Source organism: Etheostoma spectabile, chromosome 12 (assembly GCF_008692095.1).
Source record: "Etheostoma spectabile isolate EspeVRDwgs_2016 chromosome 12, UIUC_Espe_1.0, whole genome shotgun sequence".
Classification (NCBI taxonomy): Eukaryota; Metazoa; Chordata; class Actinopteri; order Perciformes; family Percidae; genus Etheostoma; species Etheostoma spectabile.
The window spans coordinates 19538403-19562539 of record NC_045744.1 but is presented as its reverse complement, the minus strand read 5'-3'; the positions used below and the strand labels follow the sequence as shown (position 1 = coordinate 19562539).

Sequence of the window (24137 nt, the reverse complement as noted above, 5' to 3'; positions counted from 1 at the left end):
TCATATCTGTAAACATCTGATATGAAGATACAAATTTGAATTATTTATACTGTTAGCAAATTAATTGCAGTTTCCATCCAGATAAAGCAACCTTGCAGTGTTTTGTTGAACAATGCACAGGGTATTACAATGTGTGGTTACACTGTAACCTTGGTTCTCTGATTGAAGAGACTTAAGCCATTTTCTCATAAGGACTATGGACAATGTCGAAAGAATCCGATGTGGAACTTGCTTTTTTTCACATGTTGCACACAACTGGAGATTGTCCGTGTTAGATGCAATCTCACTCAAAAGATAGTTTGGTTTAGGCTAGGGGGTGCGCTGGGTACGTGCATGCAGAAGGCAGGACATGATGCAAATTACACGGGGTCACGTAGCTGATTCTTTTTTTGAAATAGTCTTTTAAAGGCTTTGCAGTCCCCCAGCACTCCATTTCCACAAAGCGGCCAAACAGTGGACTTACCAATTCTGCACCCATCACGTGATGCCATGGGGCCCAAAAAGACTTTTGTCTTATAGAATTACAAGGATGAAAAACCTGTGGCTAAGTTTTTTTTGAGCATCAAACACAACCCCTGGGACATGACTCGTTTTATTTTAAGAATATGATTCATTCATTTGATAACATTTGAGCTGCTCCATTAAATAATTTAAACCCCATGCAAGTTAGCTTAGCGCTAAACTGAAAGTAGCTTGTATGGCGTTAGGTCTAATCTCGTGACTTTTGACATTTTGGGGTCGGAAACCAAGAAAGCACCTCATATGATTGGTCTCTTTCAAGGCAATCTCACACACAGACCTCCTTAGTTTACCTTGATTGACAGATTTTATTTAGGAAGCTCGGAGCTGGTGTCCAGGACAAAGATCTGTCTTTATTAACGGTGCAGTGCAAGATAGCACAGTCAATAAAAGAATGTAAAAGTGTCTCTTATCTGTTGTTGGGGTATATGCAATGTTTTTTAAATCGTTGAAGCAGCAGCTATCATCTGGGCAATTTTTAATGCAGATGTTGAACTTTTCTGGCTTAATGTGCCTACTCTTATAGGAATAAACAGGGCTCTGCCTCAAATGCTTTATTCATTCATTGGATTTTGTCCTGTTTTGTAACATGTTGTGGAACCAGGAACAAAAAGCTCATGTATTACACCTTATCAACATCTGATTGAGATCTGTAGCCAGGTCTTTGTTTACACAACATTTAGCCAATTGGCTATACTTTCATGATTTAATTCAATTTAATTTATAGTTTCAAATAATAACAGAAGTTATCTCAGGACAGTATACAGATAGAGTAGGTCTAGACCACACTCTATAGTTTACATAGGGCCAACAGTTCCCTCCAAGAGCAAGAGCATTTGGTGCAACAGTGGCGGGGAAAAACTTCCTTTTAACAGGCAAAAACTTAAGAAAGACGCTGGCTCTTGTTGGGCGGCATAAGTTGTATGTTTTGAGTAATAGGCCTATTTGCCAAATATGATATGTTAAGACAAATACATTTAGCTTTATTAGCTTACCACTGATTAGGTTAGCTAGCATTCAAGGCAAGCTATGCTTTCTTGAAATAAAAACAGAAACATGTGTATCCATTTCTATTCTATACACCTTACCATATTTGCTGTTTGGTGACCCCCCTGGTTAAATTATGTTAATGTAACTAATATTATTTTTATTTTAAGGTAATTAGTGGTTAGCTTTATGGCTACCAAAGATAGCTAGTTCAACTTAAAATGCTGTTTTCTCTACAAATATAATGTTGAAATGTTTTGTGGCAAAAGAGTATTTGATTTATTCATCATTGAACCTTTTTATGGAAATCTTTTAAGAGTGTAGCATTTGTTAAACATTCTGTAAAGGCACCACTGTGGGCATATAATCCTTAATCCATACTATTCTAAAATTTTAACTTTTCATTTAATAATAAATTGGATGCTTTGGCCAAGTAGTGTACTGTATAGTAGCATTGAGGATCATGTACAGTGCCTACCTTGTCCTTACCCTTCATCTTTTTTTAGGGAAAAGCCCACTCTACGTACAGCAATGCCCAGAACACCCAGTAGTATTTTCATTTATTTCATCTCTCTATTTCTCAAACTCTCAATCCTTTTCCCACACATATACAGCCTCACAAATACTGGCTGTTCTTTCAGCATAGTGAAAAAACAAATACAACAAATTAATGAATTTCATAACTATTAAGATGAAAATAGTCTGGTCATTGGTGTGTGTACTCAGTCTGCTGTAAGCGACAGGAGGGCACCAGGCGATCATGGCCAGCAGTCAGACAACTATTTTTGATACAAGTGGAAAGTTTCTACGGGGATTCTATGGTGGTGGAGACCAACAGCAGAGGTTCAGGGGGTAAGAAGAAAGTCTGTGAATATTGTGGGACTGTGGGAAACAGTGACCCTCTGCCACACTCTGCTGGCACTGGAGGTCTGCATGTGGGTTACCAACAAAAAGGGAGGAGAGGGAAAGCTGCCAAGCCCATAATTTGAGTTTGGGATCTGTGTGTGAGTGTGTTTGGCGGGTAGAAGGTACGGAGCTCTGGTGAAGCCAGAATTTGCCAGAATTTAGCATTTCTTAAAATGCTTTTATGTTGCAAAAAAACAACTTCAATTTTTGTTTTTGATGAACTCAGAAGTACAATCTGGTATGGGTAAAATCATGTCAATGATCTTCTTTATGTCAGCTTCTTGAGAAATAAAACAGATTCGTACCCAACACTGTCCACTGAGAAGTGTAGTAAGGATGGCTAGAGGAGAAAGGATAGGTGTTACTGGCAAAGGGAATGAAGGATGGAGGCAGAGGAAGTCTGTAGGTGGAAAATAAGGAATGAGGAGAATACGGATCATTGATTAAAAAAACGTGGGTGAACTTACCTCCAGGTCCTTCTTCAAGACAAACAAGCACCAGTATGACTACAAATGACAAAATACCAAATGCACTTTGCAATTTTTACACCTCAGTCTGTCATAGGCATATTCCATCTGCAATTCAAGTCAGCTCAGACTTTTCAAATAGGCACTGTAAAGTGTCATAGAAAATGAGTACAACATGGGCGGAAATAATACTGGAATGACAGACTAGTGGGTTAACGGAAGTGCTTTTGTGCAGGATGGCAGATAAGATGACAGAGAAGAAACCAACAGTTTTTGTTTTATGCAAGACAAGTAGAACAGGGAGATTGTAATAAGTTTGAAGGTGTTCTGATCACTTGCATTAAACCGAGACTGGTTACTGTAGAAGTGTCCTTTTAACTGCTTCAATAGATTTACATATTTCTACTTCAATAGCTTTACACACGCTAGAGACAGTGCACTGGATGGCAATGTCTGTTGTTTGGTCAACCACTTTGGTCCTGGACTGAAAATACACCTATTGGACAGGTTGCCATGAAATTTTACACAGACATTCATTGTCTCCTGAGGATGAAGTCTTTTTGCTGATGCCCTGACTTTTCCTCTGGCACCTCATGAGGTTGACATTTTTGTTTTTTGATGGATTGGCATGAAATTTTGTCCAGACATTTAAGGTCCCTAGAGGATGAATCCTAATTAATTTTGTGATCTTCTGGCTTTTTCTTCATCAGTAGGTTAAAATGATCCAGTGACAGAACTTGATACTCACAAGACAGATTGGCCCAAAATCTGTACAGAGATTCAAGTTTCCTAGATGGTGTATCCTAATAACTCCAATGATCCCCTGACTTTTCCATCAAACACCACCAGCAGGTTGACATTTTTGGTGAAAAAGTGAAATATCACAATGCTATTGGGTACAGACTTTTCATCTACTACCATCAAATTAAAATTTTTCCAATACTACAGCAAAGCAAATGACATTCCCATCAGCATTGGCTGTACTTAGTTTTTAGCGAAAATTAGTAATGTTAACACTAGATGATGGACAAAAATGACCCGGTCGTCACTGTGAGCATGCAAGCATAGTAAAGTTAGCATGTAGCTCACAGCAGGGCTGTGAACTCTTAACCTTGTTCAAACGGTAATAATAAGACACATGAAGACATATAAGTTCTGATTCTAAAGTTTAAATGATATTTCATTGTTATTTCGAAATGGCAAAAGGAGGACAAATCTTAAATATTCACATAGGCTATTGCCTTTTCTACATAATCTATACTGAACCAACATAATTCATTTGGTTTGTGAATTCAGACTTAACAAGTGTATCTTTGATTGTCCATATTTTCTTTGAAAACTGTGTTGAGCTCATGAAATCCACTCATCTAGACATTTAAACAGAAGTAGTAACCAAAGATAATTTTCATGAGTTTGAGAAGCTTCCAGATCTGTGTTGTGTTGATGTCATGAGAAAGATGAGTGAACCAGTCCACAGTTATAAATACACCTTAACCGACAGAAAAGCCAGCAATGGGGAGATGATTACCATGATTTGCCACCAAAACACAGCTGCTAACTATGTTAAAATAATAACAATGTCTAAATCTATGAGTGGTAGAGGGCTGAGATGAGGAAGTTCAACCACACACTCAAACACCAGCACACACACACACACACACACACACACACACACACACACACACACACACACACACACAACTTCTCATTCTGTCCTCAGTGATTGTTCGCCCACATGCACGGTGTGTGTCCGCCCAGGATTTAACCGCCTGAGGAGCCCCACTATATAGCATGAGAGTGATTTCACAAGTCATATTTAGAAAGTGCCTTATTTCTACACATGCCGGACTCATGCAGAACTACACATTCAACCATGGCGGTGTTTTCACACATAAACACACACGCAGACGTACACACACACACGTAAAACACATATTCACGCACACCGGTGTGTTTCAGCCATAGCCAGCTGTGCCCAAATTTCAAACATATCTCAAAAAACCTCATAATTGCCAGGTCCATTTGACGTTTCTGTATTTTACTGACCAACACACACAATCAAAAAAGGTTTTATTGCTAAAACTGGCAACACAGGAGTGTGTTGTTAGACTTACACAAATACCAGCCATGACTATTTATTCATTTGCTACGAAACAGCTAAATGTTGTGGATTAAGTGTTCAAGGCCTGTAACTACCATTATATATAGGAATCATGAGATGACATTTATGACTATAAGGACAAAATATAGAACTAGAGTAGGGTGACTCGGTTTAGTTTGGTCTGACAGTGAACATTTGGAAAGAGTTGGCCCTGACACAGACTTAGTGAAGCGTTCAGTGCATGCAGTGGTTTTGCTGAGAAGCTTGGCTCACGGAGGGGAGAGTACATCCTCAAACTCAGTGGGGGCCCCCTATATGATGCCAGTTTATACTGTGCTAAGTTCAACACATCAAGGTCAAGGAGCTATGTTTCCTTTCTTGTCAGGGGGCTCAGAATTCCTTGCAGTGCACCTGGGCCCCTTGGAATACTGCATATGCTGCCATGTTTTCACAGAACACATACACACAATATATGTATTGAATTAGCTATTAACAGGCCGTCCTCAACCAGAAAGCGACCAGCAACCAGCTCATAACGAGAGCAATCAAGGAAGTGTGTTGAAAGTAAGAAAGTAAGGCAAATTCCGCGTGTGGAGGCAGATGGGGCGGTGATAGGTTCAAACAAACACAGGGCCTCCACTCAGGACACCGGGGTTAGTGCCCTATGTGAAATTACTTTTGAAATTAGCCGACTTTTACGGCCCTTAGTCTGAGACGCAATGATGTCTGTGACTTTACATTAATCCTCATTTAGTTTTATGTGACTCATTTAAAATCAATGCCTGATGTTTTACTACCCTTAAGTGTTTTTGTAGCCTAAACTTAACTAACAAGCAATTTGTTATGGTCACATTGTTTGAAACGACCACTGTGCGACAGCAAATAAAAAGGTCATATAGGTTGTTTTGGGAGTCATTGGCAATCAACCTATTCTGTCGTTTAGGTATGTATTGCCTATTCACATGAGGATTGCAGTAAGACCTTGAAGATCCAAGCAGGTACGCAGGTGGAGTATCTCTAACTGTCTGAAAAGACCTTTAGGCTGTGGCTATTCTATATCGATGACTTTCCTGTCCAAGATTGTTCAGATGCCGCCGGAAATTTCAAATTCCGTTACCTTATGCTTTCTTTGTGTTGGCATTTTATACTCTGGTGGATTCATGAGGACTATGGTTAACTGGTCCTTAGATCTCTGCAGGGTAAATCGAGGCAGCAAACCAGACTATCTGTCCAATCTGAGTTTTCTGTTCCACAACAAAAACACCAAAGTTCCTTCCCGAGGTTATTTTGCAGAGGCAGCGTTGATTTGTCTTGAGCTTAGACGATTGGGGTTGGTTTAAAGAAATGCCAATAAACCAGAGCACGTTTTTCTCACATCCCAGGAATATGTGTGGACAAGCCAGACCCTCCTCCGCAGCGCTGTGAAAGAGGGTTTGGCAATGCATCACTAGGCTGCGGCTAGTGACGTCCTTGAGTCTTGAAGTCATCCTGAGGTTGAGCTTTAAAGTTGCAGGTAGGCAGAGATTTATTTTTGCACAGAGCCAGGCTAACTGTTTCCTACTGCTTCCAGTCTTTTTGCTAAGCTAAGCTAACTGCCCCCAAGCACCACTTTCATATTTGACAGACAGATGAGAGTGCTATCAATCTTCTCATCTAACTCTCTGCAAGAGATGGCAAATGTTGAACTATTCCTTTAAAAACAGTATCCTAAACACTGTAAAGAAAAGCCTGCTTTCCTGCTGTAACTAACTGGGTGGCTATTTGTCTGACCAAACTGCCTGTCTGATTGACCAAGTTATGACACACAAACTGAATTTCATGCTGATGAAGAGCTGCCTGCCTACTCTAAATGCTTCGAAAGCCACTAATAGACTGTCATGCTGCCAACTGACTGTTTTATGACTGACAGGCTGGCTAACTGACCTGAGCAGTTCACAGGGGACCTGTGCCAATGGCCGCCTCTGCAACAGGGTCCTGTGAATTTTGACAGCTCCGCGATGCTTGCCTATTTTCTTCAGGAGACCTGGCCCAAACCCATTTAGGTTATTTAATCTTGGCTCTTAGTTTTTTTTAATGCAATCTAGCTTCAGGGAAAAGGGTCATGTCCATTTCAGAGCCATATTACTAGTTGGTTTTGTTTTGTTAGTATTGATAGTATTTGATAGTATTAGTGTTCTGTTTCCACATGCTTCTTTCGAAGATTATTGGTAAAATTTTCACAATTGTGTATCTTATATGTGTAGTAATTGTGTATCTTAATGGTCAAAGATTTTTAATATTAACATAAAATATAACAAAAATCAATAGCTACAAAAGGAAATTGTTTATTTTGGTGTGATCTTTCATACTATTCCTAATCGCCTTAATTTAGTAACAGTGAGCACGTTTTTGTGTATGTGGCTCATGTGGATGTGTGTCCAATGCACATGTGTGCACTCCTCCATGAGTGTGTGTGGCTCATTATGTGTGTGAAGGGGTGACTGTTGTTTTTTTTAGCTGGAGCCTAACCACATCTGTGCCCGTCCAGATGAAGGAACGGAAATGCTTCCTGGGAAGTTGAGATCAGCAAAACACACAGCGGGTCTTTGTCTGCACAGCCGCTGGCACAGCCAGTGGTACTGAGCACTTTAATATTGGTTAAAGCTCTTCACCTGGATTCAACTGAAAAATGAGAAGTGATAAAAAACACTGAAGGAACACACACAAATGTGGTGATGCCTTGAAGTATCATGTTGGTTGATGTAAAAGTAGAAGGTTTAAAATAAAAGATCAAACCTTTAAGTCCAGGTCAGGCGGATGGTGTTGAACTTGCTTATTTTTCTCATTGGACACTTGGAACTATGACATTGCTCAAGGCCTTTTTTGATTCCTAGAAGGCCAAATGTTGTGAATCTTAAATCCAAAATAAGCATTCCTGAACTGAGCGGTATTATTTCAGGCATTTGGGTACAGCATTAATGAAATTGAAATGGTAAATTGGATTGACAGGACATAAACTGTAATGACACATCTGCTGTTTTGACTGAACTGACAACTATTTTGCCAACTTGTAGATAAGATCTCCTCTTCCCCGGACCTGAAACAAGCAGCTTTCTCTTTCTGTGTTCCCAACTGTTCCTAGAAACACCCAACGCTTTCAAGACAAAAATTTACACTTGAAGGTTTGATCCGCAGCCGAATTTGAGCCGTTGTTGAAACGTTAATTCTCGGATTTCTCAGACTATCTGGATGCTGAAGGGACTAATATTAAATTAGTGTGGCCACACAACCACATGTCTGTAACCATATGTCCGCAAAAAGTGAAAACAAGTGTAATATAATACAATGTAAACTGAAGAGCAGAGTCGAGCCTGTAACTTGGGGTGTGCAGAATTTAGATTTAGTATTTTCTGAGATATCCTGTGAGAGAGAATATAGTTTATCGATTTTTATAACTCTGACACTTTAAAACAATAAGAAATTACAACAACAACAAAAACTTTTGATTTTATCCAAGCATTTTTTATTGTGAGTTTACCATGCACATTCCTGGCCAGCCAGGGTCCATTTATATAAATCTATAAACAAAAGCTGGGAAATGCCGTATAAAATACAACAATTTGTTACATACATTATATTTACAAACATATGAATGTATTAGAATTATTGTTTTTCTTTTATAAAAATAAAAGCTTGAGTGACATATATATGTTTTGCATGCAGAATCTGTTTTAGCATTTGCTTATACTTATTTTGCTCTCCGTGTGGCTGGCAATGAGAAAATATTAATGAAAAAAGGCAACAGTAGCAAGCATTTCATATCAAAGTGTTAAATATTATTTACAACATTATTATGTACAAAAATTTACAATCTGTATTTTACCACTTGCATTGTTATATGCTATAATGTACTGTATATGTTACCACTGTGATGGAAAGAAGTGATATATGAAGGCCCAAACCAGACTTGAAAATTAAAAAGCATTTAAACTGTCCCTGTGTGCATGGCCTGATTTATTATATTTAATAGTTTAACAAAAGTATGACATAAATCTATCTTCAATAAGCAAAGTCTGAAATAAAGCCACATCAGTCATTCCCAACACACATGTTGCTGCTCTCCACATGAATTGACTTCAACAGCTTGCTAAACCCTTATTCATTTCTATAACAGCATATTTTGAACATCTTTATAACAGATATGAATGCAAGATTTTGGTATTAGAAGCATTGTGGTTTCCGTTAGTAGTCTGAGTAGTACTGACCAATCACGCTCGAGCAGACTCTGGTTGCATGCAGGTAAACAGTCTGTGTGGAGCGAAAAAGAGGCCGAACACCTATATTCTGACCACGATTTAGCTTTTTATTATTTTTTCAATACGTATATTTTTTTCGTTTATTTCACTTTAAACAATGACCAGCGCACAGCAGGAGAAGTCTGAAAATCCATTATATCCGCTGGTTACACCTGAACACCAGAGATACTGGCTGTTGCCCACCAGAGGCTTAGCCGATCACCAGTCATAGCCAGTGGGTTATTATATCAATTTATTTGTAATTTTACTCAATAATTTGCCTGGTTTGGTCTTCCATAGGAAAATATAATATTGGTGTTTTGGGCAAGTGTGATGGCATCAAACACCCAGTTAGTTAATGTCAGCAGGGATGATCTGACTGAACAGTAGTCTAATCTTGTTCCCACAGATTTTATGATTGTGTGAACGACGGCGCCATTATAGGGTATGTCGACATGGAATTAAGGCATACTCCATCTAAAATTAGTTTGGTAAAAGCTATGATGTTACATTTTAACCTTCACGTTTTGAAATTGTTGGAGGCATTTTGATTGGCGCTAAATCTGGTGGTGTATATTCAACTTTAAGTATTAAAAAACATTAAGTCCTGTTATCATGTCAGCATGATGCATGGGAGTGATTATTATGGTCAGCAGACATTTAGGAATGCCGTAAGGCAAAAGACATCCAGGATCATCATTCACCAAACAAACAAATTACTGGACGCTGTTTCACTCATGACCAAACATAGACGTGAAGCCTTGAGTAAAGCCATGTTACACTTTTAGTGCCAGAAGATGAATTATTTACTGAAGGAATGGATGTAATTACATGTTGTAAGATGATAATGACTGGGTTTGCTGGATGTGATGTGGGCTTGTTCGACGGTACGCTGTCCTTTGAGAGTGGTTTTTCAGATGACTGCAAACACTCTGAAGGCTTTTCCACCTGTAGGGTTCAGTAGGCTGAAAGAAGAAGTGCAGGGAGAGAACAGAGATGTGGTAAATGTGTGTGTTGCTTTAACAGTAATGACATGTTTTGATGTAAAGATGCATTCTAATAATAATTATTAAATATGCATTCTTATTAATAATTCTAATAATTACTAGTAATTGAAATATGCTCATCACACTGACTAAGGTAATTAAGACACACTTTATTAATCCTGCAGGGAAAATTACATTATTTCACTGTGGTTATTAGTTATTACACACATTACACACAGGCCTGAAATAAACACACGCCAGTCCACACAGCGGCTCGAGCCGGCGACCCTCCGGTTTCCAAGCCAAGGCCCTACTGCCACCCCAACACAATTACAAAAAACTATTTGAACTCCAAAGTCCAACTCAACTTTCCCATGCACATTTCTTCCTCTACACTGTACATAGGTAATTTTTTTTTAACCAAACCTCGCTGAGGTGATGCCATTCTGGTAACTGCCACTGTACTGCTGCCTTTTGTCCACCGGCATCACATCGAGGTAGCCCCCTGACTCATTCTGGATCACTCCGGCATGAATGGCTGCTCGGCAGATACTGGATTTCTGGGGGGAAAGAGGTTGTTAGTAACGTCAAATGATTCATATAAGAAGAAAACACCTAAGAATAATGTTCCCTGTTCTCTAGAGCAGTGGTTCGTAACCTTTTCAAGTCGTGACCCCCCCAGAGTAATGAGGTTGGTGTTCCCGACACCCCACCCCCTCAACGAGAGAAAAGCGGCAAACCCTCTACCTGCTGATTTTAAGTGAAGATTGTAAAGTTGTTAGACAGTTTACTTTTAGCAGCTGACACTTAGCCTTGTCCAATGTGCTCCAGGCTCTGTTGATTTTTAATGTGTTTGTGACTTTTTCTCTCCCCCTGAACCACCGGAACAGCACACTTTATGTGTTTCAGGACATCCTGATTTACAAATGAAGATCTGAATGTAACACCATTCCACTCCATTTTTTTTTTTGGCAACCCCCTTGGGTGAATGCTGCCAATATTATCATCATCATAAAATCATCAAAATGGTCCCTTGACATGTTGTGTAATAACAAACAGAGGGGAGATGACGCCTATTTGAGGAAGGGATATGGGTTAAACTATAATCGGGCCTTAACTGGTTGTTTCCCAAAACATATAATAAATAATGATCTCAATAATGGCTGCATTCTATATTTCAGGGTTCAGGGTTTTCAGTGCAATAAAGGATAATGTGGGCCAATACAATTTAAACATGTCATGAAAGAAAAATAATTGTAGCTAATAACAGTAATCAATGTTAGATTTAATTTAGGTTTAAGTGTTTAAAGTTATTGCGCAAGTTGATTTGGCATGTGCGACTGATGAAACTGATGATGGCTTATTTCAAGTGCTGGATAATCCATATTTAGCATTTGAAAAAGCCATCATTAACGTTGTTAATTGTATCTTTGCTTTACTGGCTATGGCAAGTCATTTATAGTGTGTCATTTCAGACACACTAGTGTCATTTCAGAATGTCTGCTGTGAAAAAAAGTCTAGTGTTTCCAATAAATCAATGAAAGAACGTTATAGTCAGTTTATGACAATAATGCAACAACTTACATCTGAATAGTATTTTGTCCCAATCACTCGGGCTTGACTGTCGCGCAGACAGTTCCTGGGACAATACAACCTAAAGGAAAAAACAGAGCTCACTTCAGGTCATGTATTTTCAGTGCATACACTGAAACTACTCTATGTTCTTACTGTCCTTAAGGCAGAGCTATTTGGAGGCTGAAATAATCAAACTGGTTGAGTAACACACAATTTAGACAAAGAACTACACCCTATAGGATTGCAAATGGAAGAAAACTATAAATGGCAAAGTAGGTAACCTTTGTCAAGATATAATATAAACATTGGTAAATGGTAGTTCTCCTTCACTGATGATGTTGAAAAGGCCTAATAGCTAACCTCTATTACTCAGAAAAAAAAGTAACTCATTGGCTTAACCTATTTTGTTTAATTCAAATGGTGAGATGTGTTTAACCTCCTAAGTGAATAAAAGCACAATGTTACCTGGGACAGTGTCGTACAGGTTTCTTGAAAGGGCAGAACAGTGCAACGGCGGTATCACATGTTACAGCCTTGACTGGGAGAAAAAAAGCACAGCAAAATAACCCTACAGTGTGTCTGTATGCTGATAACATGTTACTGTATCTGTGTCCTCAAAGTGAAAAATGATTGCATGCTCCTTACCAGGCACCGTCTCTACTTTGAAGGAATTTGCACTCCTGTTCTTCCTGTGGATTTAAAGAAAACTGCATGAAGTTATGATCTGTGCTGCATATCCATGCATCATAAGTTGAACAGCCCCTATAAAGGGAGTACATGTACAGACTGTACTGTATTACTCCGAGTCACCTCCTATTGTGCAATATGCCATTTACATTCATCCGCACCTTACTCATGTGTACATCTGTGTGTATATACTGTCTGTTTATATTAGGGTGTCTATAGCGTAAATATGACTATTATTATTATATATCTAATTTTTTTTCTATTTCTTATAATATATTTAGTAAATTTTTTTCCTATGTGTATTTAATGCATATTTGTGTTTTGTGTTTTGTGGGAATTTTTCTTTTGACCTGCTGCAGCAAGGAAATTTCCCCAGTGTGGGATTAAAAAAGTCTATCTTATCATATCTTATAAATCCCTTTTCATCTTTTAAATAAAGACTAAATGCAGAAACTGATTCATACCCAATTGATTGAATACCATTCTTGTATGACTTGGTGAATTGTTGTTTTCTGCCCAGTCGGGTCACATCCAGCCATCCCCCATCATTGTCAATAACACCAGAGTGTAACCCAGCGCCACACACACTGGATTGCTGCAGTAGACATGCACAACTGTTAATGTACACAGCCAAGTGTAGCTTCAAATAAACATGAATCTTCCATGGATACATAGATAAATGTCAAACATTGGAAAACTCTTTTGATCACTCACCATGTCATAATAGCCAGTCCCAACAACTTTTCCCGGCGTGTCAAGACAGCCAGGTGGACACTCATATCTATGGGCAGGAATAACAGTGAACACATCTCGCCACTGTTATGTTGCTTTTCACATAAGCACATGCTACATGCATAGATAGCACAAAGATACTAATATAAGGAATATTTCTTTGTTCTATCTGATAATAATTAATGATGTTATTTCAGTATGAACTGATAGTTACCAACTATCTTGGCACATCAAATGTTTCCCAGAATTTGCATACATAGTATTATTAAAGTCTCCGAACACCCACACAGATGATTTAACTTATTCTGGCATTTCAGACCTCTGCTCAGGTTGAAGGTGGCCGAAATCACAAATTTCATCCACCAATAAGAATGATGAAGCTATCATTTGTTCTGCCCTAAAAGGTGCAACAAAGCTAACAGGAGGCTCAGGAAGATGTAAATCAATCAATCAAAACACACCGACACCGTCCTGGGAAAAGGTCCAGTCAGCCAGAATAACTAAAAACAGCTGTGCGGGTGTTCAGCGCCTTTGACACCCGTCTGTTGCAGTGTGTCACCATCTTCTTTAGCATTTACCTGTTACAGGTTGTCCCCTTGCACTGGTCTCTCAGCTTAGTCTCACAGTCGACCTGTTGACCTAACATTACAAACAAACAAGAGCCTTTCACAACCTCATTCTAATGCAAGTAATAATGTCTACTCTCGCGACTGCACCATTCAGAGAGATGTAGTAATGTGGGAACAGTCCTTACACATCTGCTCTGTGCTGATAACCTGGTTTCTCTCAAGGTTGTCATTGGGTGAAGGGTTTGGCGTCTGGGCCCTGGGTTGGGGCTCCCTGTCCCTCACTGGTTCCGCTTCAGGTTCAATGTAGTTGGTCTCCTCAATCTCAGGAGCGGGACGCCTGTCAACACCCCCGTCTGTAAACACGGATACCAGATTCTCATTGTGTTGTGTGTGTCATTTTCGTCTTACATTGATTCAAGGTGTACATATATCTCAAAATTACTATTTTTTACGTGTTAAAATGCTGCACTGGGCACATACAAAACAATCTTGCCATGGCAAAATCAGGCAGGACAGTGAGGGAAAATATTCATGGTGTAGTCAAATTTTGTGAACTATTAAAACGCACTGCAACCCATTTTCTTTTGGTAAAACTATTTATAACAATTCTGGACAGGTACAAAGGTACTGTATGTAAGGAGATAAACCATGGCAGCAGAAAAACCCCAACTCTGTCCCGTACCCACCTTTGTAGCAAAGATTGTCCCTGCAGCCTCCACCATAGCTAGCTGGACAGGCAGAACAGGGGGTTCCATATTTGTAAGGAGCATGACCCCACCAGTTGCCCCTGAAAAAGAAATTATGAAAGGGATTTTGTCGTAGTTGAAAAACGATATACTGTATGTATCATTATATAGTATCCATTTATTTGAATGTTTTTTTAATAAGCAAGAGATTGATGTGTATTATTATGAGTACAGCAAAACTACTGGAAATATTTGTGTTTTAGAAACTTCATTCATTAACGGAATTTAGCATTTATACTCATGTTACATTTTTGGCCTCAAGTTAAAAAAGAGCATATTCTTCTTCAATGTTCAAAAACTGGTGCCTACACCTGTGAGTGTGAGAATGCAAGTAGAATTGGGCATTGAGAACCGATTCCTACTTGGAATCATTTTAAAAATTGCGGTTCCAGTGGAATCGTTTGGTAGATTTGGTTTCAAATCTGATCATCGGTTCCAAATTTGACATGCGCAAGTTTTGGTTTCCGTAGCAGCCAGGCACTTGTTGTGTTGAATCCATGGAGCACAGTAAGTGGCGCTCTAAAACAAAAAAGAGCACGATAAAACTGCAAACCACCACTGAATCAAAACAAAATGTTCTTCTTATTTGTGAAATAAGCATGTGACCGTTTCAATTCCACCCCTCAACGAATCAGAATCGAGAATCGATAAGAACCGCGATCAAAACGAAGATTTGGAATTGTTCAAAATTGTTTAAATCCAAACGAAGCCCAACGCTAAATGCTAAAAGGGGCTACACCTACTGAGGTCTGCCCTCATTCTAGCTCCTACACTTGTTGTTTCAAGACCAAGTTGACTAACGTGACTTCACTTGAGATCATTTATTAGACATAGCCACATATATACAAGTCTTTCCACATATGCAACACCTGTAAACAGACTTTGATTCAGTTCATATCTTGTTTATATCTCTTGTTTGGAGTCATTACACAGTAAAAAAAATGATGCTGAGATAACTAGATTTATGAATTTAGTTTTGATCTCTGACATTTTGAGGAAGTTGTATCTCATGGCATTGAAACAAGGCGACACGTACGGTGGAGAGTAGTTGCAGACCAGATAGACAGCTTTAGCCCAGATCATTCCCCAAACGTTCATGTTGTAGCACACATTGATGGCACAGCCAATACGATTGCTAGTCGCCCACACCAGCTGAAAATTAAAAAATACTTCAATGAGTTCAGTGATCCATTTGTTGGAGCTTGTAGCTGAATTTTCAAAAGAAAGCATTCATCAAGTGTTACTATTCACATTTTCCAGTACCAGGATTATGGGTCATTTCATGCAATAATGGCAAAAGGTAATAACGATAAACTTTTATAACTTGTTAGAAGGGCCTTGTTAGTCAAATCAACACTGTCTTCCAAAAAATGATGTTCCTATTTAACAAAACTGCATTCTTAAATTGATCTAATAAGAAAATAAATCATGTTCCTTTTTTTTAAAGTCATTAACAATCCTCCACAAAGTGTTTTTTACTCCTTTTTACTTCTCTTCTTAGACGTCTAGTCAGCCTCAGTAACTAAAAAACACCTTTGTAGGTATGCAGGGCCATTACTGTTCGCTAATAAATTTGAATTATTAATTTTTTAAACATCACAAATTATTGTACTTTTTTTTTACGTTAAAGCCTAAAATGATCCTGAAGGCTTTGTTAACCCATGGAGATATGAAGCCCTTACCTGAGTGTAGTGCGTACAAACAGGTCCGGAACATCTGAATGGGCAGTGTGGGTTACACTCCTGTGAGTAGGGATAACTGTAGTGCCTCACCTCATCATACCAGGCCTGGACATGGTAGGTAGGGGGGCGGTCCCTAAAGTCACACAAAAGGTATTATACTGTATCCTTTCATAATCTCATCACAAAACATAATAAATATGTTGAAGTCATGTGTATGAATGCAATCTTGTCTAATTTATTGGAAATGCTTATGTGCCATGTGTTGAGCCAAAACATGAGATGTCCTACAAAATTAGGAGACCGCCGGCTGGTCTCGAGTTTTTTTGGTGTGTTCCATGCCGTTGTCATTTGGAGGAGCCATCAGCATCCATTTTGAACGATTTGACTTGTTGAATTGGTTCATGAGAACATGCTAAAGGAGCTAAACTACATCATCGAAGTTTCCATGAGCAAGGCACTTCAGCTGAGGCTAAACAATAGAAATCTTACCATGGACCAGTAAAGGAAAAAGCGCTTCCCTTATTAATTGCCCGTTTACACATCAGACATTTTTGACATCTGGGCATTAACACGCTTCCCTGGTTACGCCTTATCTCCTCTTCTGTTGTCTCACTTCTTGCTCCTTCTTCACTACTTTACAAGTAGGCTCTTTCAGCACCAGATGTCGTGCTCAGATTCCACACAGAGCATGACATCTATTGTCGGAAGAGACTACCGGTAAAGTAGTAGCAAGAAACGAGAGAACAGAAGAAGAGATCAACGAAATGGCAGAGTTTGAGGTCTTAGTCGAACGCGACGATGAGTGGCTCAATTTTGAAGGTCACCCGTACCTATTCAAGCCTGAATACACAAATGAGGAGCAATGGCTAATGGAGGTGAATCGGAGAGCTAGCTAGTAGTTTGGTACCATTCCGGGCATTATTAGTGGGGTTTATTTTGAGATACATATTTGGTTCCGTTAGCACCTGCAGTAAGCCATTCAGCTGAGAGCGCTAACTTGCCCTATGTTCGACCAAGGGTCTGCTGTGTTTGGCTCAAAGTCATGGTGCAAAGGACCCTTGGGTGAAATCACTCCGAACCATCCCTTTAAGAAAAGACAGCTTTGTGGTGAAAATGTATTGGGTATCACACAAAAGGATGGAGCATATTGTAAAAAAAACCACAATTATTTGTATCATATTACAGTTGTATAAAACACAGTTCCCTCCACTTCTTTGTTCGGCTATATACACACCTGCCCCAGTGCGCTCCAAGGTTTTGTCCTATTTGTGTCAACATATGGCTCGGCCCATGCTCCCATCGGCAGGTATATGCCCAGTGCTCTGCACTCCTCTCTAACTCATAATCCCAAACCTGGGGAGCAGACAAAACACACACACACACAGATAGAACAATACATGGACTTGGTTAAAAAGTTTGCCTCTGGAAATAGAAAAGTGATAAAAGGTCAACCCTGAAAGTAGGAAGCTATAGCTTTTTATTTATTTATTTTTTTCAGCTGGTGGCTAAAGCATTAGGTTTTGTAGTATCAGGTTTCTCTTGCGCTCCAGGTTAAACTCAATGAGTTTTTGAGTCTATGGCAGCTTTGCCACCGACAGATGTCTGCACATATGAAACTCCACTGTAGATAACTTGCACGATTTAAGTGGACTAAGTGGCCTGCCACTTTCCATAGTTGCGGCTTGAATTGCTACTCATTACGTTTTTCAAAAATCTCATTATCCTCTTTGAGTAAATTAGACCATACTTGAGGCAAAGTGAACCTGTAAGATGAACCTTCTTTACTTTGAAGTACAGTGGCTTTACGCATGTCTCTCGCAAATTTAACACAGTATAGTCAAAACTAGGCCTCTCCATTAAGCACACACATACTCTCTGATACACACAGACACACACATGAGGGAGAAGGGAAACAGTGAGGAATCACCACCACCACATCAACTTGCAGCTTTGTGCTACTATTCAATGTGGTTGTTTCATAGCTTGTTCCCAGAAAGTTTTTGGTGTCATAACACACGCTGAGAGAGAAAAAGCTGACAAACGAAAGCAATTCGTCTCTGTATAGGGGCTTGATTCCATCTTTACTGTGAAAACCTGACACAAATGAATCTAAAGCAAGCAGAAATACCTGAAAACAGTTTTCAACAATACAAGAAAGCAGACCAAGGGTATAGGATTGAGCAATTCAAATGCTGCGGCGAAGTTAATTTACTGTTGACTTTGTTGGGGAGGGAGAAGAATAGGTGCAGTGTGCTCTGCTGCTAGCGTACTGTTTGGTTGCATAACAGCCATCACACGTCAAATAGGATAATACTTAAGTGTGGAGTTGTAACTGCTCTGATTGACCACCATAATGTGTTCCACATGTTTGGTGAGGCTAACACACTGTGCAAACTGTTGCCCATTCACTGTGCTGCTGCTTACTGTTCAGGTCTGATTGAAGATGTTTTGACTTTACTTCTTTGGCCACAATCCACCTTGTGGCTGAGATATCAACACTGAGGTGATTTTCTGCTCTAACCTCCTGCAAGGTTGCAGGAGGTTGCCAGCTCATTATTCTTTCCGTATTCTTGTTATTCTTCACTCTTAATTATCCAGCAGTGAGGTAGATGGCCTGCTCACCAGCTTTCAGGGAAAAGTCACGATAACAACTTCCAATCTCCTTTTGCATTCCAAAGAGCATTAACTTCCCAAAATACAGCAGGGCCACCTGTGCTACAAAACTAAGTGCAAGATTGCACTTGCATTGAGGGTGAATGCTCAATAAAACAAGAAGCCATCCATTGATTTGTGAATGTAAAGTACACAAATTTGCTTCACGTAAATGCTTGTAATTCAGCCGTATTGGTGGTTGTTATTGTGGGAAGATTTTAAAGAGGTCTCTATTTCTCAGGAAAATCTGCTGGGCAAGAAGTGACGTGCTTTAGATTAACGGACGCAACAGTGCTTTAAAGGCATTTGCTGACTGGCTTTTGTAGTCAGAGCTGCGATGAAAGTTCAGCCCTTTAGGCCTCCGAATCCTGCAATCTGCAAACCAAATACTTGGTCCTCATCAGTCCCCGGCCTACCACATCATTATCATCAGTAATAGTATCCTTTGCTAAAGAAACACATGGTTAGTGTACATAACACACATTTACACTACAGTGTACCGCACTTCAAATGGTAAAGCTCGGCATGTTTTAAATAGATTCACTGCCGTGGCACCCAAAATGAGATGCATGGAGGATCAAACAAAAGATAACATCGGCCTCGGCCGGGGTTTGAGTGAGCTGCGATGGATGGGGATAGAGGAGGGAAGGCAGAGCGTGAAAGTGGAGAAGGGTGAAAAAAAAGCCTGAGGGAAAGTTTGTGAGGCTGTAGATCAAGAATGCAAAAAAGACAGGGAGAAAGAGAGTCAGCGGGAGGAGGAATGGAGTATTAGAGTTGGGAGATGCGGGGCAGGAAGGGAAGGAGGGAGGGCAGAATGGTTGAGGTAGAGGGCAGGACAACACTGCGGGGGTGAAAGCTGGATAGGTGCCAGGGTCAGCGAGGGCCGACAAGCAGGAGGTAGGTGCTACAGCTTGCCAGATGGTGACTTTGGATTGCAGATCTCATTCATTCAGTTGTCTTGAGCTGGCAGAACTGCAGAGTCGGTAGAGTGCTTTCCTGAGAGAAAGACTTATTACTTTGGCTGTGGCTCAGTGATAGCATGGTCGCCTGCCAATCAGAAGGTTTGGTGGTTTGATAAATGTGTGTGAGGGTTTATCTGATGAGCAGGTGGCACCTTGTACGGCAACCTCAGCCACAGTGTATGAATGCGTGTGAATGGTTCCTGTACTATAGAGAAGTGCTTTTAGTAGTTGTTGAGACTAGAAAAGCGCTGTATAAGAACAGTCCATTTATTTTGGTGTCAATCCTCCATGATTTGACCAGATTGACTATACAATGAAGCTTTCCATTATAGAATGGTACAAATGCAGTTTACAATTACACATTTTTTTAATAGAGGGTTCTTGGTTATATACAGGAAGACAAAGCAGCTTATCAATTTTTACCTTGTGACCGTCGATTGTGTCAGTTGAATTGATGACTGTTGCTGGCAGATTTTATCAGCTAGCTAGTTAATCAAGCTAACATTAGCTGAGTTAATTTAACCCCTTAAATGAGTTTAAACAATTGTCTCAAGCGGACTTTTGAAAGTTTCCAGATTCATTGTAATAAGAATCCCGCAAAATGATCTCAAATATGCACTTGATGACTACATGACATTGGGCATGAAAAATGTAAGGCCATTTCAGGTAACCTCCCTATAACCAATAGGACCAGGACAGAGCTCCCAAACGTTAGCCTAAACTTAGGTAGCATGCAGGACCGCCTTGCAACAGATGATGTCCATCTCATTCCGCTCTCTGTGCCGTTTTCAAACTCCGATCGCTTCGGGGAAACAACAACAAACTTTGAGCTAGCAAGCTAAACGATGAAAATGGCAAGTTTTGAAGAAAATTTGGATCATGCAACAAGGCAGGCCTGACTTTAAGAAATGATTGTAAAGATTTACAAAGATTATCTTTACTGCATTAACTATCCAACTTGGACATTTTTGGATCGATTGGTGGGGATTGCTGTGGACGATCACACGGCAATACACTGGTAAGAGCAAGTGTCCAGCTAATTTAAATAGCTCACGTTAATGTATTGTGTAAACAGTTCACTTATTTTAAAAATTGTATTTGGTGTTTTCTTTTGTCGGGTGCATGTATTTCACCAAAACAAGTTCCTTCCCGAGACCATTTTGCAGAGCCACCGCTGCTGTGTCAGGAATTAGGGCCGCCCAAGACTATTGTAATTGGCTTTAAGAAATGCACACAACCCAGGTTGTTGTTTTTTTCTCTTATCCCAGAATGTTTGTGTGAAGTAGTGAGACATTACTCTGCAGGGAGCTGGAGATAGGGCTTGCAATGCAAGACTAGCATCAGTTCTCCTGATACTCCAAATGTAATTTTGACTCTTTATTGAACTAATACTGTTGTTTGTGGTGTTTATTAATTTAAATTAAAAACAGAAATGTACTATGTGCAGAGTTGAATTCTTTCAATCGATAATGTGTATTCCAGTGTGGTAAAATTGACCTAGTATTAGAGAGACAGCTGTGTCCCCAGCACCTACCATGTACTCCATGTTGGAAGCAGGAGGGTAGACCTGACCCCGTAGCTTGTTGTGCAAGTCCAGGATGAGGTGCATGTCTCCTTCGCTGATGGCCCTCTTCCCTCTCGACCGGGCCCTCCACCACTCCTCATCCTTTTCCCTGTATTTGTCCAGGATGGACTCAAGTCGTGAGGAGTTGGTGAGGACCATTGCCAGGGCGGTCTGAGTCAAACATAGGAACAAGCTTGCTGCTCTTACCCAGCCCGTGAAAGGAAGAGGCCTCTTCATGATGGAGGAAATACTGCTGCTGAATGAAGTCTTTTTGATGTCTGCAAAACAGAGAGAGTGCATGTTTTAGTAGAATAGCTTGAATTTCAATTTCAGCTTTGTCCTTTCAGACTGTTCACTCCCTGCGCGTGAGTGCACAATTCCCATGCAGCTGTTTGATATGTGATGTTGCACCACTGCACAGCTCATTATTAGCTCATTATTTGGCACTTTTTACAAAATAGAACTGCTCCAGACTCCAAGGCAGTCTGAGTGCATCTGCAGGTCACTGCATCAGCACACACAGTAGTACCAGTGTAAACTGAGCACAAGATTTAATGCATATGTGTGAGTTACTGTACTGTATGTGTGCTAGCATGCACTGGAAGGAGGCATGCAACGTCATTTAAAAAGAATACAAAAACAGATTAAATTATAATTATTGTCTTGATATTTCCTTTGAATATCCTTTCAAGAACTAAAATACTCCATTGATGTTTTAAACAAGACTAGTTATTATTGATAATAATAGAGAATTATAGAGAATAGCTTATTAAAATGATTCTAGGAATACTTTGATAAAGTGATAAGCTCACTTGAGTGAGTAACAAAGACACACACACATAAATCACCTAAATAACAACAGTTGTTTATAATGCAGTAATTTATCATGCAAGTTTACCTTTAAATTCTGCCAAATTGATCAAAACACCTCCAAGGTGCAATATTCCAGATGCCAGAAAACCTCGAGATTATTGCAGAGTGACAGGTTTCCAATCCATGGAGCCTTTAACTCCATCCATCTCACAGAATGAGAGCAGGCAGTCGGTACATCCAAGCTGGAAGAGAGTCAGAGAGCTCAAAAACGTCTATGGGTACCTGGTGAATTCCTCAGCTGGCTCTGTGTGCTACTGGTTGCATGGGACCGCTGCTCATTTTGCGTTTATATGCCAAATTTGTTCATAGCAACGCAGAGGACCACGCCTCCAAAAACCCACTTGCTCCCCCTTAACCGCACCCCCACCTAACACACACACACACACACACACACACACACACACCCCTTAGAGCTCCTGGGTTGATCTATTTGAGGAGGTACCTGATCGCACTAGAAGTGACGTGAAGGTAAACTTGTGGATGTTATTAGAGCAGCCCACTCCTGTTACAAATATTGCTCATTTTGCTTTTTCCAGGTTTTTTGTTTGACAGGAAGACACGGTCAAAAAGAATTATTGGCAGCAGAAAGTAGGCTACAGACTTAAAATACCGTGTATAAGGCCCCCTAGTGAAAAACCACAATACGTATAAGAATTTTTAAGAATTAAGAAGTCAGCTTGCAGTTATGACATGTCTCTTAATGCATCACTAGTAGTTATTTCTTACTGTACAGTATTTATTGTACAGGAACACAGTTTGCAGTCATATTTGTACAATGCCCTAGCAAAAAAAGAAGAGAATGGTTATTGTATTGTAATAATAATTTGCACAAATGCATTACTCTCCATTCATGAGCATCTGTAAGTGTTGTATTCCTTTTCCTTGAGGGCTGAACCTGTCTGAGATCACACCAGGTCCTTTGCTGTGTGGGAGACTGGCAGCAGCCAGTAGCTGAAGCAGCCAGCAGGGTGGCTACTATTCCCCTGTGACACAACCACAAAGCACTGATTCATCTACCTTTACATACTCTATGTTTGTAGGCTGTTGTGTGTGTGAGTGTATTTGTGTGTGTGTGTGTGTGTGTGTGTGTGTGTGTGTGAGTGCTCTCTCTCACTGCTTCCTCCACTCCAACATGCTCTGTTCTAACTGTCCATCAGCAAAAGGAAACTTTTTTTTAACTGTAAATTCCCATTGAGGCACAAAGGCAAGCAAAGTGAATAGAAATATATAGAACAATGAACATAACAGCCAACAAACACAGGGATGAAACATGTCAATGTCAATGTCAATTTTATTTCTATAGCACATTTAAAAACAACAACAGTTGACCAAAGTGCTGAACAGGGTCAATGTCAAATACATAAATAACAAGTGTAAAAATCACTCCAACCAAAATACATTACAGGGAGACAAACAACACTTTAAAACATCACAACCCAGGTTAACGAGGGTTAAAAGCCACAGCAAACAGGTGCGTCTTAAGCAGTGATTTAAATGTTTGTAAGGACTGTGCCGCTTTAATATGCGTGGATGCAACAAGCCCCAGCATAAGCCATGCAGAGTATGCCCAGGCAAGTGGAGGTAATGTAACATGAGGGAAAATGATAATAAATAATGTATATGAACAAGACATTCACATGTAGGTTTATGGCCTGGCCTGCCGCAGAGATGGCACATTTCAACCCGACAACATGAAGTCCACTAATTTACCAAAATTATCACTGGGCCTACTTGTGAATATGCAGTATATTTGAACTCTTAGAGGACTCTTAGAGAAACTAATCTATCATTGATCCTTATCTATCATTGAAAAAAAGAAAATCCTCACAAGTGAGAACATGTGACTAGGAAATAT

The 24137-nt window shown here is 39.8% G+C and overlaps 1 protein-coding gene across 1 annotated transcript; it reads right to left on the bottom strand.

Moving 5' to 3' along the window:
• Positions 1-8464: 8464 nt before the first annotated feature.
• LOC116698653 (cysteine-rich secretory protein LCCL domain-containing 1) lies at positions 8465-22576 on the bottom strand. The gene is made up of 15 exons (XM_032530695.1): positions 22308-22576; positions 21380-21687; positions 17466-17584; positions 16232-16364; positions 15586-15701; positions 14490-14590; positions 13989-14156; positions 13813-13873; positions 13217-13283; positions 12967-13097; positions 12461-12504; positions 12281-12353; positions 11825-11894; positions 10667-10800; positions 8465-10219 (listed from the first exon to the last, which is right to left on the bottom strand). Exons 2-15 carry the CDS (start codon positions 21644-21646, stop codon positions 10168-10170), a joined length of 1536 nt encoding a protein of 511 aa, XP_032386586.1. The 5' UTR covers positions 21647-21687; positions 22308-22576; the 3' UTR covers positions 8465-10167.
• Between the last annotated feature and the right edge of the window lie 1561 nt (positions 22577-24137).